At 54.0% G+C, this 18,337-nt stretch overlaps 1 protein-coding gene across 2 annotated transcripts in view; it reads right to left on the bottom strand.

The window, feature by feature from the left end:
* Positions 1-7,602: 7,602 nt before the first annotated feature.
* Rptor (regulatory associated protein of MTOR complex 1) overlaps positions 7,603-18,337 on the bottom strand; it is a 301,243-nt gene continuing 290,508 nt past the window's right edge. For both annotated transcript variants that reach the window (XM_057774578.1, XM_057774579.1), the window contains exons 27-34: positions 18,179-18,303; positions 15,645-15,749; positions 14,424-14,530; positions 12,343-12,470; positions 11,724-11,810; positions 10,591-10,707; positions 10,072-10,201; positions 7,603-9,472 (exon numbers count right to left, since the gene is read on the bottom strand). In XM_057774578.1, the coding sequence (XP_057630561.1) occupies positions 9,404-9,472; positions 10,072-10,201; positions 10,591-10,707; positions 11,724-11,810; positions 12,343-12,470; positions 14,424-14,530; positions 15,645-15,749; positions 18,179-18,303 (868 nt within the window). In that variant the 3' untranslated portion in view covers positions 7,603-9,403. The remainder of the gene's footprint in view (positions 9,473-10,071; positions 10,202-10,590; positions 10,708-11,723; positions 11,811-12,342; positions 12,471-14,423; positions 14,531-15,644; positions 15,750-18,178; positions 18,304-18,337) is intronic.

Raw genomic sequence — 18,337 nt, 5'->3', positions numbered from 1 at the left:
AAGCATCCTTGTTCTTGTTGGGTATTTCCCCAGAAGGGTATTTACTGCTGAGGACCATGTGCCTTAAAATCACTGAAGGAGGCAGAGGGATGAAGGCTGAGGAGTCCCGTCCCATATTTTAGGACACAGCGGCTGTCACACCAGCCATGAGAGCACACCAAGGTCACAGATGCAGGTCTGCAGACCCAGGGAACATGGAGTCAGGAGAAATCACATATGCACTGAGGGGTGAGATGCAAGCTGGCTGCAGGCAGGATGTAGACGGGCTATAGATCTATAGGAGAGCGTGTGGGAGCAGGCCTGTGCAGTGTCTCCGGCAATCCTGGTGGCTTTGAAGGATCTGAGACAGTGACAGGGACTCTGCCTTCTTCACGGTTCCCGTCTCCAGAGACTTTGTTATGAGGAGTCTAATGTGGCTCTTCCTCGTGGCTTCCAGCCTTGCCACGCAGGGTAGCGGTGGGGCTGACGGTGCTGAGCCACCCACAGACCGTTTGAGATGCAATGGGGACGGTGATCAGGGAAGGTTTCAAGAAGAGGTGGCACTTGGGGTGGTCAGAGTGTAAGTGTGACCCATGTGCTGCTGGCACTTAGTGGCCCCTTCTGCCCAGATGACCCCAACCTCTACAGGGTGCAGGATTGGCAGGCACAGGAACCGTTTTCGTCCTCCATTCTGCTCTTCTTGTTACCTTGGCTTCTCCAGGGCAGCTTCCATCCAGGGTTGCAAAGTAGGAGGGAGACAGCCAGGGGCAGTTCACCTTCTCAGGCCTCCACTGACACTACCAGAGAAGGGCTGTCTGGAGGGCCCAGTTGAGGACAACAATCTACCCATGAGTCATGAATGCTTGCCCTACCCTCACCCGAGCCAACGGCAGTGTCCAGAGAAGCCAGAAGTTTACAGCTAACCAGTGAAGCTTGGAGGGAGGGGGCACTGGCCTCAAACAAGTCCTTCCCTGTCACCAAGTCATCTAAGTGTGTGACGCTCATGGGTGCACGCTGACCCACGGCTCCGGTCAGCAGAGCCCAGGGAACACAAAGTGTCAGCCACAGCCGAAGATGACATACGCACTCAGGGGTCAGATGCAGCTTCTTCTGGTGAGCTACCGGCAGAACACGGGCAGGCATCGGTGAGTTACGGGCAGAGGCGCAGGAGGGCTGTGCAAGGCTCCCAGTGGCCCCTGAAGCTCAGACCAAGGAGGCAGTGACACCGGGAGCAGAGGCCAAGGCCAAGGGACACTGTGGAGTCAGTAAGAAGCCAGCAAACCTCAGCTCAGGGTTGGTGCTCAAGAGACCTGTTTGCATCACCAGCTTGGATATACCTTGCTGGGCCTTCTAGAGGAAATTCTGGGGAGGAAGGGCTGCCTGAGGGGAGCTCCCAGAGGAACAGAGGAAAGTCCCCATTGCACACAGTTTTTTTGAAAACAGTATGTTTTTCCCCCACATATCTTTGAAGGGTTGAGAATAGTGGAGGGCAGGTACCTGTTTCTCCAGGGATGTTTTGTACCTGTTGGCCAGGGCAGTGGCAACCCCTGTGGTGACCACATGATGGCACTGCAGGACAGTCATCTGAATGGCCGCTGCACAGCCATAACCTCCACGCTGTGCTCACCCACTCCCTCATTCACGCGTTTGTCCATCAACGGCTCACTCACGGACGGACTCATCTGGCACCCATCCTTGGTGGCCCTGCTCTGGCTTGGGAGACATGGGGCAGCATGATGGGGGTAAGGTGGAGGGATCTGGGGGCCGATAGTGAGGGCAGGCTTCCCCGAGGAAGTGGTATCTGATCTGATTCCAGAAGTGTGGTCATCAGACATGACAGTGTGGGTCAGTGTGGACTAGGGCAGAGGACGACAGGCTTGGGCAGAGGGGTCAGGTCCTGACTAGGGCTCTGGTAGCTGTGAGGGCCAGGATATGAGGACACAGCCTTTGGTCACTCACCTGGTGGGTCAGATGCCGTTTAAGGGAAAATCTTGGCTGGCATCTGAAAAGGCCACAGTTCATCCCTGGCTAACTGCATCTCACGGGGATAAAGTGTGATGTCACACCTGTAAACCCAGAACTCAGAAGGGCAAGGCAGGAGGATTAAGAGCTTCAGGTTAGACTGGGCTACATAGTGAGATCCTGTCTCATATACCAAAACTAAACCAAACCAAAGCCCTAACAACCAAACCTAACGCAGCCCGTGTGAGACGGGTAACAAAGAATAACGGCCCAGTGTGGCGAGATGGCTCATGCGGGTAAGGGCACTTGCTGCCAAGCCTTACGACCTGAGCTGAATCCCTGGACCCCCCATGGTAGAGAGAGAGAACAGACGCCCACAGTTTGCCCTCTGACCTCCATGGCATGTGTATGCCCACACATACGCAGGCTCACATACGCTCTAAACAAATAATAAGCAAATAACATTAATAAAAGCCATAAACATGTTTCTCATGATTCTGGATACTGAGTGGGTTCAGTGTCTGGTAATAGGCAGAGCCTTGAAGCCAGGTGGTGGTGGCGCACGCCTTTAATCCCAGCACTTGGGAGGCAGAGGCAGGCGGATCTCTGTGAGTTCGAGGCCAGCCTGGTCTACAAAAGCTAGTTCCAGGACAGGCTCTAAAACGACAGAGAAACCCTGTCTCGAAAAACCAAAAAGAAAAGAAAAAAAAAAAAAGCCAGGTTGGCGGGTAGGAGATGGGGCCTCCCAGCAGGTTGGTTGCAGTATCTCATGACATTCTCCAGGTGCTGGCCAGTCATTTGTTGCGTTCTTTGGAGAGATTTCTAATCAAGTCCTCTACTGGTTTCTTTTTTTTTAACTTATTGGGTTATTAGGTCTTTATAATGTATCCTGGCTAGTAAGTCCATATCAGAGACATGATTTACAAATATCCTGTTCAATTCTGTGGATATTGTCTTCTATGTTTTTTGCTTGACAGAGGCACACTACGGCGCCCCCAGCTGACCTTCACAATCTTCCTGAAGCCAGGGATCACAGGCATTGATATCCTGTTTGGGTTCTGTCGTCTTTGCTTAGACAGGGTCTCACACTCTGACCAGGGTGGTCTGAAAACTATGGCAGGCCTCCTTCTTCATCCTTTGAGTGACACGAGCCACCACACCCAGCCCGAAGACTGTTCGTCACCCACTGAACGGCCTTGTCCCCGTCCTAGTCCACTGGTCTGTAACTCTGACTCTTATTCCAGCAAGACGTTTTGCATACTGCAATTTTGTAACAAATATTCAATTGAGAAATGCTAATCTTCTAATTCCTCATTTTTATTCTGGTTGTTTGGGGGCCTTGATAGTTCTTCAATGTAAGGAGATTTTCTGTTTTTAAAACTTTTAAAGCCAGGTGGTGGTGGCACACACCTTTAATCCCAGCACTCAGGAGGCAGAGACAGGTGGATCTCTGTGAGTTTGAGACCTACAGAGCAAGTTCCAGAACAGGCTCCTAAGCTACAGAGAAAGAAAAAGAACCTTCTACAAAGATTTATTTCTGATTATGTGTGTCAGTATCTGCACACAAGGGAAAGCAATGAAGACAGGGCTCCCCCGGAGCTTGCCACAGGCAGCTGTTAGCCTTCTGACACATAACTGTGATTGAAGAGCAAGAGCAGAGTGTGTTCTTACTGCTACACCCTCTCCAGCCCTGTGGGTTGATTGTTCTATTGAAAACTTTCTTATCACTTGTGGGCTAGCATGTGCACTTCCATGTGACTATGGGTACAGACATGTGATAGCAGAAGTCAGAGACAACCTTAGGTGTGGTCTTCACACACACACACACACACACACACACACACACACACACACACACACCCGCCCCAGTGTCTTGTTCGCTACTTGCTGGCCCATGACCTTCTGAGAGTTTCTGGTTTCTGCTATCTCACCATAGGAATTCTGGGACTACTGACGTGTGCTATGTCCAGCTTGGTAGGTGCTCTTGAAGGAGCAGAACCAACTCCATTTTGAGAAAGAACTCCATTTTGACAGGACCTAACTAGGGGGGTGAATGTGGCCCAGCAAAGTCATAAGCATTCCCAAGAAACTGTGCCTGCCCTGGTTACCGTGACCCACCAGGGTATCCAGACAGCATCTGTTTACATCTGCTTGCTGTGAACATCCTTTAGGGATCTGATTGACCGCTGTTTTTAAAATTTCCCTTTAACCCAACCAATTAAAAGTTGTATACTTTAGGGGGCTGGAGGGATGGCTCAGAGGTTAAGAGCACTGGCTGCTCTTCCAGAGGTCCTGAGTTCAATTCCCAGCAACCACATGGTGGCTCACAGCCATCTATGATGAGATCTGGTGCTCTCTTCTGGTGTGCAGGCATATATGCAGGTAGAATGCTGTATACACAATAAATAAATCTTAAAAAAAAAAGTTGTATACTTTTCCCCAATCCCAAAAGGCCAAAGTTTGTGTCACCTTGCCTGCGGTTTTTCCCTTTAAAAACCCCTTAAGGGCCAGGCCTGTTTTTCCCCCACCCGCTGTGTCGGAGTGAGGGGTTAGCTAACTTGTAATCAATAAACCCCAGTGTGTTTGCATCAGAAACTGGCACTGTGGTGGTCTTGTTTGGGGTCCCGTGACGCGGGCACACCACTCTTACCCACGAGTCACCTCCCCAGCCAACGTTAGCTCTTATGATCCATGAATATGGGACATCTTCCCATCTACTCCGGTCTTCCGGGTTCTTGAATGCTTTGTAACTTTATACCAATCTCCAATCTTTTTTATTTCTGAAAATCTTATTGTTGTGAAACTGGCTTCTTAATCTTCTTTTCAGGTTGCTTTGTTGCTGTGTCACTAGCTCCCCTACCAACCACTTTCATTAAATAGAAAAACAAATACACACAATGTAGGTTCCGGACGCTGGCTGGCTTCTTCCTCTGCAGAGCCAGAATAGGGACGAGGATGCCATTCTCCTCTTCCTTGAGAGGCTACAGGGTGGGGCCTGCAGATGGCTGGGGTCACAGAAAAACATCATTGGGCCTTTTTACCACTGGGAAACTGGGGGAGAGGGCCATGCCAGCCATAGACCTCTTCTCCCTTGGCAGCTCATGCCACGGCACGGGACTACTCTGGGTCTTCCTGTCCTGTATGCAGCCACTTAGACCCTTCCCTGATAGTGTAAGCTCTCTGGGACACCTTGTCTCCCGTGAGGACGGGGCTGCTTCCTGCAGCCTGGCCTCTTCTCCATCCACAGGTGTTAGCCTGACTCATGCAACACAGTGGGCACCCCCCCCCCCCCGCCGGGCCCCGAGACAAGGTCTGTGTAACCTTGGCTGTCCTAAAACTCACTCTGTAGACCAGGCTGGCCTTTTTGCCACTACCTCCCAGCTCATACTGGGCTTTTGACAGTGACTGGGACAATTTTATCTCATCCCTACTGTGATACAGGAGGCCCAGGGCAGCAACTTCCTGAGGCTGAGCAGCTGTCCCTCTGTGGATGAGGCAGCTGGTGATACCTCCTTATCCATACTGTTTGCAAAGGATTGGGGCTCTGCCTGTAGGCAGAGGGATGAGTCTGTGAGGCAAACCCCAAGAATCACCTCTCTCTGCCCTGCCCCCACCAGGAATCAGAACCCTCAGTGCTCTGCAGGGAGTTCTAGCCCCTTAGGTCTGAGACTGTAGATCCTGTCTCTATGGTCAGTCACCCTGAGCCTGCCTCCTGGGTAAAGGCTTCTACACACTCCCTCTTGAGAGCTGGAGCTACTAGAAAGGGGCTGTAAAATCGTAAGCTGCTTTGCCCTCCCCGAAGATTTGTCAGCTCTGCTTGTCCAGGTGTTGGTAACCTTCCTGGCTACGTATGAGGGGCACTTGATTGTCAACAATGCTGAACCCCCGGGGATGTTGGATTCTTGGGCCCAGCAGGTACATGAGGCTTGAGGGTATTGAGGGGCTGTTATGGTAGCTTCAGAGATTTCTGGAGGATGGGTCCCTGGAACTCTAGTGGAGCCTTGGTCTGTTTTGAATTTGCTATAGTCTTGCCATGTGAGGGAGGGGTGCAGGCTGGGATGGAGCAGACAGGTCATGGGTAACATGGACAACCTGGGGGATAGGTAGAGTGTGTAGGGCCCTTAGATTCATGCCAGGACACAGGTGACATGTAAGCACATGTTCTCACGGCTCTCGCCCAGCTCACCACTCTTGTGGCGATGTCACGGTGTGCAGGGCACTCATGGATTGAACCATCATCTTCCCAGTGTGGGGTCTAGTCGCAGGCCCAGGTCACATAGTGGCCACTAAAAGGGGGCCAGGCAGCATTGGGAAGATGAGTAAGGCTCCTTTTTAAAGGACGGAGCAGGGCAGGTCGGGGCACAGAGTCCTGGGTTCGGGTGGTCGCAGAGCAGTGATGTCTGAGGGTCACTGGACAGGGAGGCCATGGCAGGCCAGCTGTGGACAGAGGTTGGCACAGACCCAGCTCTGGCTGGCGCCAGGACCACAGGATGCTGTTGGCTGTATCATGTCAAAGGCTCTTCTACACAAAAACCACAGACACTTCCCGGGTATCATACCACCTGCAATTACTGCCCGACTTCTAAGGGACATGGGTGGATGGAAGGTCTGAGTGAGCGTCAAGGGCAGGATGCTGATTGGAAGTGCTAGCAACATTAGTATACCAGGCCACTATGGCCGCCGATACTGACCATGCCTGACACTGGGTAAGCAAGCAGTCTTAGGAGGGCAGTGTCTCAAGCCTGGGTGTGTCCAGACTGCCCCTCCTGAGACAGGACTTCTCCCTGTGCCTGCACATTGCCGTCCCGGTGGGTCTGGGTCCTGTTCTCTTCCCACAGGGACAGCCGGCACTGATGGTCTGGGAAGTGCTGTGAGGGAGGGGTCAGGGTCTGCAGTCCTTTGGGCCCTGCCCCCCTCCTCCATACACCCTTGGCCTTCTGAGGTCATCCTCCTTGCCCTCCACACCTGAGGTGCCAGTCTGCTTTCTGGAAACACGAAACACGTGGGTTCTGACCAGACCAGTAATCAAATCAGTATGATCCAGAAGGCCAATTCCTCTGGCCTCCATGGGCCATCTTTGGAGGATGGGGACACAGGAGTGTGCAGTGGGCAGATTATGCCCTCACACTTGCTTGAGGGCTGGGGTGTCTGGCCTGGAGGAGCGCTGGGCCTCTGGACCCATAGCTAGCTTGCTGCTGGTCCCTCACAGGACCACACAGCCGGCGGCCTCTCTTCCCCAGGACCGGCTCTACACCACTCACCTACCCACCCTCTGCACTACGTGGTCTTGCCCAGAGAGACAGCAATGTTAACAGCAAAATGGGGACGGATGAACATGTGAAGCTGGTCTGTGTAAATGCGGGCAACCTTATTAATGACAAGCCTGAGCTAGCAGAGAAACCCCAGTCACGATGCCGCAAGGTATCCATGGCAACCACTACCTCTTCCGTTCTACCCAGGCTCAGGAGGGCTAGTGCAGTGGCCCTGTCCTGGGGCATTCACTTACTGCCGTCTTGGGCAAGACTCCCACCCCACCCCAGGGAACCGGGGAATGCGAAGCTATGACTGCACACTCTCAGGGGCCCAGCCCCTCCCACCCTCGGCTCTCAGGGGCCCAGCCCCTCCACCCTTGGCTCTCAGGGGCACAGTCTCTTCTCACGGTTTTATGTTTTATTAACACTTTGCTGCTTGTCACTGCTTTGAGCTTCACTGCAGCTCCGTGTCTGGTCAGTCCTTTTAGCTCTCCTTTTGGAGAAATGAGTAGAGACAATGAACTCTAGGCCAGTGCTCTCTCCAGCCTTGGTTAGCTTCATGATTGAGTTTTCCCATCAGACCAGCGAAGGCCCAGCCCCTGGGCAAGATGCAAGCTCTGCAGCTCCACCAGGGAAGGGAGGCCCCGTGCTGTCAAGACAGAACCCCCAGTTAGACAGGGACTGAGCTGGACCACATTTGGAGTTCAGCTGCTGGAAGGTCCCGGCGTGTCCCCCACTGGGGCGCTCTGCAGAACTGGGCAGGCGGGCTCCTGGTTGTGTCGGGCCTTCCTGACTCCAGGCTGCTGTCTTCCTCCGGAGCCCCTTCTGTCCTGTTGTCCGGCCCCACCTGGCCCTGTGATCAGCCCAGCACTGCCTGCAGAGATCCTTTCACATGGACGATGCTCTCGACTAAAACAGAGCACAGCGCACGGACCCAGCCTCTGCCCTAACTGTTCCAGCCTGGACACTGGACTCCTATTGGCAGAACTGATTACGCCACTTTGTCCTCCTCTGAAAGATCCTGATTCCCAGGGAAAACGGAAAATGCTTTTTAAAACATCATTACTGTGCCGTGCCCGTTTGTGTGCAGCTCCTCAGCAATGCTGTGCTCCATCCAGGGCTGCAATGTCCATGGCCCTCATCTGTGTGTGCACAAAGACACATGCTGACACCAGGACACTGCTGAGAAGCTCTTCCATATCACAGATTGCATCACGCAACCTTAGCCACACCATCGACAGGGCTGTTGCTGCTCACACGCCTCTGGGGTCCAGTGCAGCCTCTGAACCGTGTGTGATGAGCGTGAGGTCAGCATGATGACACCTGCAGCAGGCCACAGTGCCCACACCTGTGCAGGAGGGGAGACTGTGAGCCTGCACGTGTGTGCACCCTAAGTGCGCACAGACAGGAAGACCAGGGCACTCACATGTGCTTGGGCATGGATGGGGAGGTTGTGTGGCTGCATGCGTGTGTGCCTTGTGTGGCTGTGGCCACTGCTACTGCCCTATGGGAGAGAAGCACGTCAGGTGCAGGCAACAGCTAATTCTACACATCTGCCTCATCTGTGCAGAGTCACAACAGCCCTTGCCTATGACCTCGGAGACTAGCTGTGCAGGAAGGGGGCCCCTTTCTCACACCAGCATAATGAGGTACCCCGTGATGAGGTGGGTGTGTTGGGCTGCCTCAGTGCCCTAGGAGGGCCAGGTTCAGACTTCCACACTGGGTAGCAGGAGAGGCCTCCCCTCTCCTCCCTCAGTCACTTTCTTCCATTTCCCAGCATTGCTCAGCCTACTCTGAGGGGGTCATGTCCACACTGCTGAGAGGACAGTGGGGCTGGGCATGGCTCTCAGGAGCCCCAGTGCAGCTTCTCTACAGGGCTCCACCTGTCCTGCGACTAATGCTTTGACCACATGGAAAAACCAATGTATCCTTGTAAAACCTCAGAAGGAAGCAGGACAGAAGGACCACGATGCACTGAGACACATCCTGAGCTCCTTGGGGCCTGGGTGCTGGTTCTTGACGGGAACCCTCCCCTGCTCTGGACTTGTACATTACAGTGAGGACAGACAGGAAGAAGTGCGAGCCCCCTCCTCAGTCGGCCAGGGTTTGCAGGGCGGGTAGGTGGGTGGGCACTGCAACCCAAGCAGTGCGGTTTGGTTCACTATGTACAGCAGAGGGTGGCTGCAGCCTGGCGGGAGTCCCGGGTGCCGCTATCTGACGCGCTTCTCCACCGAATACACAGAGATGTAGTAGTCATTGCTTCCTACTGCCAGGTGAGGCTGCGGAGAGAGCAGACGAGCAAGGGCATGAGCGAGGCCTCAGCTATGATGGGAGCTGCAGTGTGGGGTGAGGGTAAGGGAGCAGGCTGCTTGTATGCTGTGCCCAGCTCTAGCCGGGAGGCACAAACTACCGTAACCCCTCTGAACTCCACACAGGCACAGGAATGAAGGCCATTAACTGCCGGATTCTAGCAGGATGATGTATCATCCAAATTCCATTACAGGTAATTTGCATACTACCCACAATTCCCTGCAGCTTCTTTTCAGGATCGCTCCATTGGGACAGTTCTGGGAATCTGATGCTGTGCACTTCAGCAGAGTGAAACGCACTCTGCAAAATCCTAACCAATCTAACAGTCCACACAAGTGACTCCAGCTATGGAAAGGGGCCCAGGGCACCAGCTGCGTCTCCCTCTGTGCTGTCTATTCTTACCTGCGTGTTAAGAACTGAGTTTGGTTCCTAGGGGTCAGGGCGATGGTTTTCTGGAGAACCCAGGCTTATCTCAACTCTTTATATTCCTGAGCTGGGAAGGGTCTCCACCACTTGACTCCTCTCCCACCTCCCCAGAAACCCGTGAGTGAAGGCACCAGGTACGGACCCAGTGTGGGTGGAAAGCCAAGCAGCTGATGGCCCCGACTCGCTGGCCCATGAACCCATCGTAGTACTTGATGTTGTTGATCAGCTCCCCGTTTCCGTTGTAGATGGCTGTGAACTGGTTCATGGAGCCACTGTGGAGGGAGAGATGCCAGAACATTAGCCTCTGTCTTCCTGTGGTGTGGGAGGAAGACAGGTCAAGGGGGCTGCAGTGGACAGGGGGCTGCAGCAATGGGACACAGGCCAGGAGGTCCATCTGTATGTCACCCTGAGGCAGGAAGAGGCTACTCCTCTGTCACCCTCAGTACGGGAGGTCTGTCCCCAGAGAAGCCTTGAGGGCGGGTGTTTGCTCTCACAGCTAGAGAGGGCACAGAGAGAGCCCCTGCTTTTATTTCACGGAAGCACAGTTACACCTCTAAGTCGTCCTCCTCCAAAGGCACCGTGAGGACAGAGCCCAAGCGCTGTGCGTGCTGACAGGGTACTCTGCTCAGACGCAGGGGCTACATGGAGGCAGGGTACCTACCAGGCGATCAGGTTTGCTTGGGGATGGATGTCGAGGGCTGTCAGTCCCTTCACAATCTGCATCACATTCACGGACTCAGGCATCCGAGGGTCAAAGAAGCGTACATCTCCATTGACACTGTGAAGAAGGCCACAGTCAGGCTTGCTGTGGGACTAGGTGCACTCCTGGAGCCCCGGGGACAGTGGCCACAGTCAGGCTTGCTGTGGGACTAGGTGCACTCCTGGAGCCCCGGGGACGGTGGCGCTTGCCATGTGAAATATCACGCTGGTAAGGCCAAAGCCATGTAGACTCCCAGGGCCCCTATCAAGGGCCTCCCAGGTGGTGCTCACAGCCCCCCATCCTGCTATCGCACTGGCTATGGCAGTCAGGGCTCCTATCAAGCTGCCCCCTCCTAAGCTGGAAAAGGCCAGGACTGACACCAAAGATAGCTGCTGTGCTTCCTCAAAGCAGGACATAGCAGGGTCAGAGAAAAGGCTATGAGCAAGGGCAGGAGCTGAGTGCCACAGAGGCTGGAGTTCATGAAGTGCAGCCCATGAGGGCAGAGGGAGCCTGGTGGATGCCCAGGCCCACAGGGAGGCCAGGCTGCCCCACCCAGGCTTACGCTATAGACAGGGGAAGAGCATCACTCTGAAGGATGTGGCTTCGCGACAGTAAATCACGCTTTGCTGTCTCTTTAACAGGCAAATAAAGATGCGCGGCTCTCAGCACGGTATTTACTGAGCGGCAGGCTGGATTTATGTGCAGAGGCTGGCTGGCGACAAGGCAGTCTGCTGGGGCAGCCTGCCTGCAGGGGACGTGTTGCCAGGTGCGTGTTGCCTTGCTGCCCTTGTGCATGCAGGAGGGATACACCTGCCTGCTCATTTTATTCAGCTCAGCTCAGACTTCCTGGTGCGTGTTCATGTGTGCACACGCACGCACATGCATATATGCGCGCACACACACACACACACACACACACACACACACACACACCCTCTTGCTCTGTACACTGACCTTTCTGGCCAGTTGCAGAGCAGAGTCAATTACTGCCCTGAAATGCCACAGCCCCTAGCTGTTTGAATATCAAGGACACATTTAAACGGAGGGAAAATAATGTTTTCCCAGCAAATGTCTTCTGCATTGCTGCTCCTTACCTCACACTCACGATGTGGCCCTCAGGGTGCTTCTGCAGGTAGGCCTTGACCACCCAGGCTGTGTGCTCCCGGTAAGTCATGACTCGGCTAGAGGAGGAAGGTGCGGTCAGGACTGGCCCAGCCCATTCTTTCTTCCCGCACTGCACTAGGAGAAGTGGGTGTAAACTGGCCCTGGCCCTGTCCCTGGGCAGAGCCCAGAAGGAAACTCAGGTTGGAGCCGCTAGCTAGGCTGCACTAGGTCACTCCCCTCATCTGTCCAGCCTACAATTCCCCAGTCTGCCTCCAAGTCTGGGTGCCACACTGGGCTGAGGAAGGCCTACTAGCCCCGCCTTAGATGGCAGCTTAGTGAGAGGGCCACACTGTTCCTCTGTCTCTGTGGGGTCATCTTGTGGAGGTCTCTCTGGGAGGCAGGACACTGGGCTGCGAGATGACCGGGTGCCGGGCAAGGATGGAGAATGGACCCACAAGCCCGGCAGAGGAGGGTGAAGGCTGGCTCATGAAGCATCTCTGTGGTCAGAGCGCCACTGTGAACTGCTGACCCTTCGTTGGCAATGGGGTGGCCTCTGCCGTCTGGAAGGAGCTTGAGCAGCACCGAGGAGAGGGGAGGTGTGGCGGTTACCATTCACTGAGTGCCATCCTCCTGTCGTAGACTCGGATGGAGCCATCGCCCAGGCCAGCCACAATGAGCGAGCGGTGGGAGTCACAGGACAGACTTGTCACACAGCTGTCTGCACCGGTGGGAATGTCCTAAGCCCAAAACAGAGCGGTGAGGAGGGAGGAGGGGCCTCCAGCTGGCCACACCCACTTCCCTCAGGCTAAGAACAGGTCTCTCCCTACAAGGCTAGCGGAGGCCAGAGGAGCAGGGCTGCAGGGCAGCAGGCATGCCCCATCAGCTTGAGTGCCTACAGGCCAGAGCAGACAGAGCCTGTGAGCCCGGGGCCTGGGCACAGTCGGGAAGAGAACTGTGGGGATGCCTAGCTCTCAGTGCCAATTAAACTTTCCACCAACATCCCCCTTTCCTGAAAAGAAAGATGAAGCACACTTTGGCAGGGAGGGAGTCTCGTTAGCGCTCTCTTCAAACCCCTAATTAGTCAGGGAAGAGCTGAGGAACTGCTGCTCTGCTCCCCTTGGTGCTGTAAACACTGCAGAAGGGCAGGGGGTGATGAATGGGAGCAAGAAGGAATGGGAGCTGGGAATGGGCCTCAGAGGGAAAGACGGGGGGAGCCCAAGAGGAACTCATGGGAGTGGGGGTGGGGAGCTGTGAAAGAGCCACGTTCCCTCCTTTGCAGCTGATGTAATGACACCCAAAGAAGCACTGCACCTGCAGGGACCCCAAGGGTCCCACACAGCCCCCCAGAAGTAGGAACAATCAGGCACTATCTCCCCATAAGAGCAGAGACCCTGGAAGACAGTGTTTTACTTCAACTGTTTGGTGGCATCGTGGGGCTTGAGGAGGCCATGGAAGGACAGGCCTCAAATCATGCCAGTTCTTATCATTCCTGCCGGCTTCTGCCCGTTGCTCTGCGAGATGCCACAGCGCCCAGGCCCCACTTTGGCAGGGTAGGCTGGAGAACACTGAGGACAGGCTCTGCTCTGTGGCTCTCTGACACTGGGATACAGCTATCCCTCAGCTACCTACGTGATGTCCTTACAGTAGCTGTGATTTTGCCTTGGATCCAAAGCACATAGGTGCAATTGGACTCTGGCAAAGAAGCCCTGGTGTCAGAGGCAAAACCAATGCACTCTATTAAAATGGAAAATTTGGAGCCAGACTGGTCTACACAGTAATATTATGTCTCAAAAACAAATCAACAATCTTGAAAATGAAAGATGGTTTAAGTGAGGGGCTGAGTTCTAGCCCAGTGGCAGCCCAGGGAGGTATTCGGCACACACGAAGCCCCGCCTTCTGTGCCCAGCACTACAGGGTAAGGAAGCCGCAGACGGTCAAACAATTAGCTGTTCTCATTTAAGATATTCCACCTGACTGATTTCTGATATTCCCCAATCAGCACAGGCTTAATTACGCTGTAATGGGGGTCAAAGGGCATAATCACTGAGCATGCAGAGGTGATTAGCTTGTCGCCTGGCAGCAAGATGCCATCTCCTGTCTGTCTCCCTGTAGACAGACAGCTGGGCAGCAGTCACCGACTGCGCTTGTCTTGGTTCTCTTTGACAGGGACAAGGTCTACTCTGTGGGATCACAGGTGTCTGTGCTTTGACAGGGATGAGATCTACTCTGTGGGATCACAGGTGTCTGTGCTTTGACAGGGATGAGATCTACTCTGTGGGATCACAGGTGTCTGTGCTTTGACAGGGACAAGGTCTACTCTGTGGGATCACAGGTGTCTGTGCTATGACAGGGATGAGGTCTACCCTGTGGGATCACAGGTGTCTGTGCTATGACAGGGACAAGGTCTACTCTGTGGGATCACAGGTGTCTGTGCTATGACAGGGATGAGGTCTACTCTGTGGGATCACAGGTGTCTGTGCTATGACAGGGATGAGGTCTACTCTGTGGGATCACAGGTGTCTGTGCTATGACAGGGATGAGATCTACTCTGTGGGATCACAGGTGTCTGTGCTATGACAGGGATGAGATCTACCCTGTGGGATCACAGGTGTCTGTGCTACGACACAGACAAGATCTACTCTGTGGGAGCTCGGGCATATGATGCTATGAAGCAGGGCTGGAGTGGTTACCTGCACTTTTGTCTCACGGTCAGTGTCCCAGATTCGGACGATGCGTACGTCTCCTGAGCTCATGAGCAGGCCAGTCTCTTGTTCCCAGTCTACCACCATGCCAGCTCCTGGAGAAACAGGGACGGGATGGGGCATCCTGGGCATCCCTCTCACTCACATAAAGGCAAGGCTGGTGCAATAACATTCAGATGAGCACCGTGCTCTCCCAGGGCCTTACACACTCCACCCCAGGAACTGTATCACAGTGCTCAGAATCTCTGTCCACCAAATACAGCTTTAGCATATCACCTTTCAGTGGCCTCCAGGCCAAGTCAGACACCAAAGTCCTAGTTCTTGGAAAAGCAGGGGTTCTATACAGGCCATGGCCACCTGTATGCTAGCACTGAGTAAGATACCAAAGAGAATGTCCTGACTACCAAAATGGGGATGGAGAGCAGACAGACACAGGGAAACGAGCTCTCAGCTAAGTGCTACTGAGGGACTGAGGCAGGAGGACGGCCAGTGGGCAACTTGACTCAGCTCTTAGGAATTTTCCAAAGGTCCCCCTCTCCACATGGGCATGGACCTCCATCAGAGCAGTGTTCACAAAGCAAGCTTCTATACCCAACGTACTTAAGGCAACAGATTTAAGCTCAAGCAAGCCCCTAGAAGAGCACATGCAGGTACCATGGAATGTTAACTCAGCAGAAGCCATGGTCATCAGTGCTGCAGGAGGCACTGCCTACAGAGAGGACACCTCCTGAAGCCTGACTCCCTGAGCACCCTCTGGGCTTCTCATTCCTCATCTCAGTCAGCTTAGACTTCTACAAGGAAACCACAGGCCACTCAGGTTTCCCTTCCCACAGTTCTGGAGACCACAGGTCTCACCAGCCCAGGCAGGTGGGAGTGTGGCTGGACATCTCCCGAGATGGGAAGAGGCACACACAAGGACGCCATGTTGCCTTTGTGCGCAGCCAGCAGCCGTGCTTTCCCAAGCTATATGTGGCCATGTGCAGGGCTGCCCACAACTCGGGCAAACTGGAACACGGCAGAGCATTGGAATCCTGGAGCGCTACCTATTCTTGTGGTTTCCAGGGGAGACCACAGGATGCTTTTGGAAACTCAGAAGGGAATGGGTGTCCTGGAGGCATCAGAAATGTCTTCCACAGTTCTGGATGGTCTTCTCCCGAGGAGCAAAGGCCCTCCTGGTACTACCAGTAGCGTGTCTACGAGCTGACCCACCTCGTGTTGTTGGCAGCATGTCTGAGAGCCCCTGCCATGCAGTAACCATCTCTGGATTCTTTTCCAAATCAGCAAAATTTTTCCAGACCCTGATGGCACCATCATCTAGGGAAGGAGAAAAGCAGTGTGAGCCCGTGCCCTGGAGGTGTGCCCATCCCATCTCTAAGACACAGATGCAGGGTTCTGGATGCCTGGCCCTGCTGTGCTGATGTGGGCGACCAGGAGAGAGAGCTGTATAGGGAGATGGGTTCATGGTAGACCCCAGCACTGGAAACCACAGGCCATAGGCCAGTGGCTTGGCTGCATGGCCACTTCTTCCCAGAGCCAGCAGCATGGACCGCTCTCTCTTCGAGACAGGAGCTGGGTGAGAGCAGATCACTTCCTCACTCTTCCTGTCTGGTCCAGTCCCTCAGTGTGTGAGACTTAGTTTTCCAGAGGACAAATCTTTGGGGCCTTCATCCTTGTCCACACTGCCCTTGGTGTTCTGCACACTTATCAGCCTGACCTAAGGTTAGAGAGGACAGTTGCTTGGCTCACCACACCAAAACACACGAGACCCCCGTCCACCTTGCTTTTAGAGGCTTAGAAAGGAGGAGGCCCTTCCACAGCGTCTCCCTTGAGTCTAAGGACTCCAGCACTTTGACGCCGTTCCCCTTCATTTTCCTCCTCTCTCCACTTCCTCCCTCCCTTGGTGCCTTGAGAATCTCAATCTGACCCTGACCTCTCCTGAAGGCCTAGCTGTGCCCTGAGGGTCTGCAGCCCCACTGTGTATAGGTCGCTCCTGGACAGCACTGGTGCTGAGGGTCCTAGGTGACTCTGCTAGACAGACTTTTAGGGCCGTATGTCTTCACTGAAACAGGAGATGGACACTCACAACAACAAAACAAACAAGAAAACAAGATGGAGGCACTCACGCTCAGCACCCTGACTGATGCTGACCGTGTTGACACTGAAGGGGACTCTTGGGTGTAAGCAATGTTCCCAAAATCCTGGGAACAGGCAGCCTATACCACTAAGGAGCAGGGACTAAACTGTCTTCCAGGTCATGAAAGCCCAGACTCCAGCAGCTCGGCAGACATGGGTCTCCAATGTGCCTCAACGCAAGAGCCGTGGACTCCAGTCACAAAGGACCCTTCCGGTGACCACATCCCAACAGCACTTCCGGGCTCTGATCCCGGTGACTGCTGAGTTTCTGCACACTGGTAGAGCTGGATGAGCATGACTGCGGCTGTGACCAGCTCTGCAAGAAGCCAGCAGCCACTCCCTGGCCTTCCCTAGCAGTGGATATGGACGCGGCAGCCTGCTGCGTGCTGGGCTACTGGACTGGAGGCCAATCTGTGCAACCTCCAGTTGTTATTCGAGTCCCTTGGGTACCACTGCATCCCTCAGGGCTGGACTGCAGGGCTGTCAGATTAATTTCCGGGAGTAGTTTCCCCTTTGAAGTGTGAACGTAAACCACATATTTGTAAGTCATGCGCAATACATGGGGATTATCAGTGGTCTCAAGTGGTGCAGAAACCAAGTCCAGGCCCAGGATGAGGACAGAGAAGCCTGGGACTGTGGGCTCAGGGCCCCTCTATTAGCCTTGCCACCACCTTCTGACCTGACAGCAGCTTCTCACCAGCAGGAGGTCATGGTGCTGGTGTGATTCTCTTCCTGTAGTTCGTGTGGGGCTTGTGATGCCAGGCAAGCCCTCTACCACCAAACGGTCCCCGATCTAGGACCTGTGTTGTCAAAGGGCTAAAACAACTGTGGCTGGGGAAGCCCTGGTTCAGTTCACAGCAGTGTATTATTACATGGGGTAGGTTACACTTGGCTGTAATCCCTGAATTTGGGAGAAAGAGGCAAAGAGGATTAGAGTTCAAGGTCATCCCTGGCTATCAAGTGGGCTTGAGGCTGGACTGGGTTACATGTGAGGGTGTCTTAAATAAGGGGACACAACACAAAGTAACAACAAAAGTACACCTATCACCAACCTAGGGAAGTGACCCGGAGACTACTGTTCAAGACTGAGCATGAGATGATGATTACCTCAGGTGGAAAACCAAACAACAAAACAGAGTGAGAACCGCTCCTGTGTCTGAAACACCCTTTCTCAGCCACCTTCGGAAGCAGGAAGTTGGCCTGCAATGACGGACAGACCTGGCCTGGGAGCCGTAATCCCTCTGCACGGTCATGGGAGGAGGGGAGCTCATGGAGCCAAAGGTTGGGAGCAGCATGGGCCCTTGTGAACATTATGGCCTGGGATGTCCTCCTTGGCTTTCATGTGTTATCTGGGGGCCCATGTGGATCCCCCATGAAGGTTAGGAGGTTAGAGGCTGACATGGCATTTCCAGGTCATGGAAGAGCCAGGGACACTTGGTGGAAAGATGGTCCTAGAGCCCTGACCAACATCCTGCCTTGTATTCAAGCCCTTTCCCTCACAAATGTCACACTTCAGAATGATGGGAACCTTGGTGAGCAGTGTTTTATGAAAAAGGGAGAAAGAGAAAAAAGATGCCCCTCAGGCCTATGGCCACACCATTCCGGCTCACCTGTGGCTGTCAGCAGCAAGGAGCAGTCCTGGCCATTCAGGTACTCCATGGCGGTGACCCTGGTGTACCGAGGGTTGCCATTGTGGAAGTAGTCCAGCTTCTCTCCTTTCTCCCAGTCCCAAAAGCTTGAAGGAAGAAGGGCGACGACAGAAAGACAGT

Source organism: Chionomys nivalis, chromosome 7 (assembly GCF_950005125.1).
Source record: "Chionomys nivalis chromosome 7, mChiNiv1.1, whole genome shotgun sequence".
In the NCBI taxonomy this organism is placed as follows: Eukaryota; Metazoa; Chordata; class Mammalia; order Rodentia; family Cricetidae; genus Chionomys; species Chionomys nivalis.
Note: the sequence above shows the minus strand (reverse complement) of the source record. Positions and strands in the feature narration are given on the sequence as shown.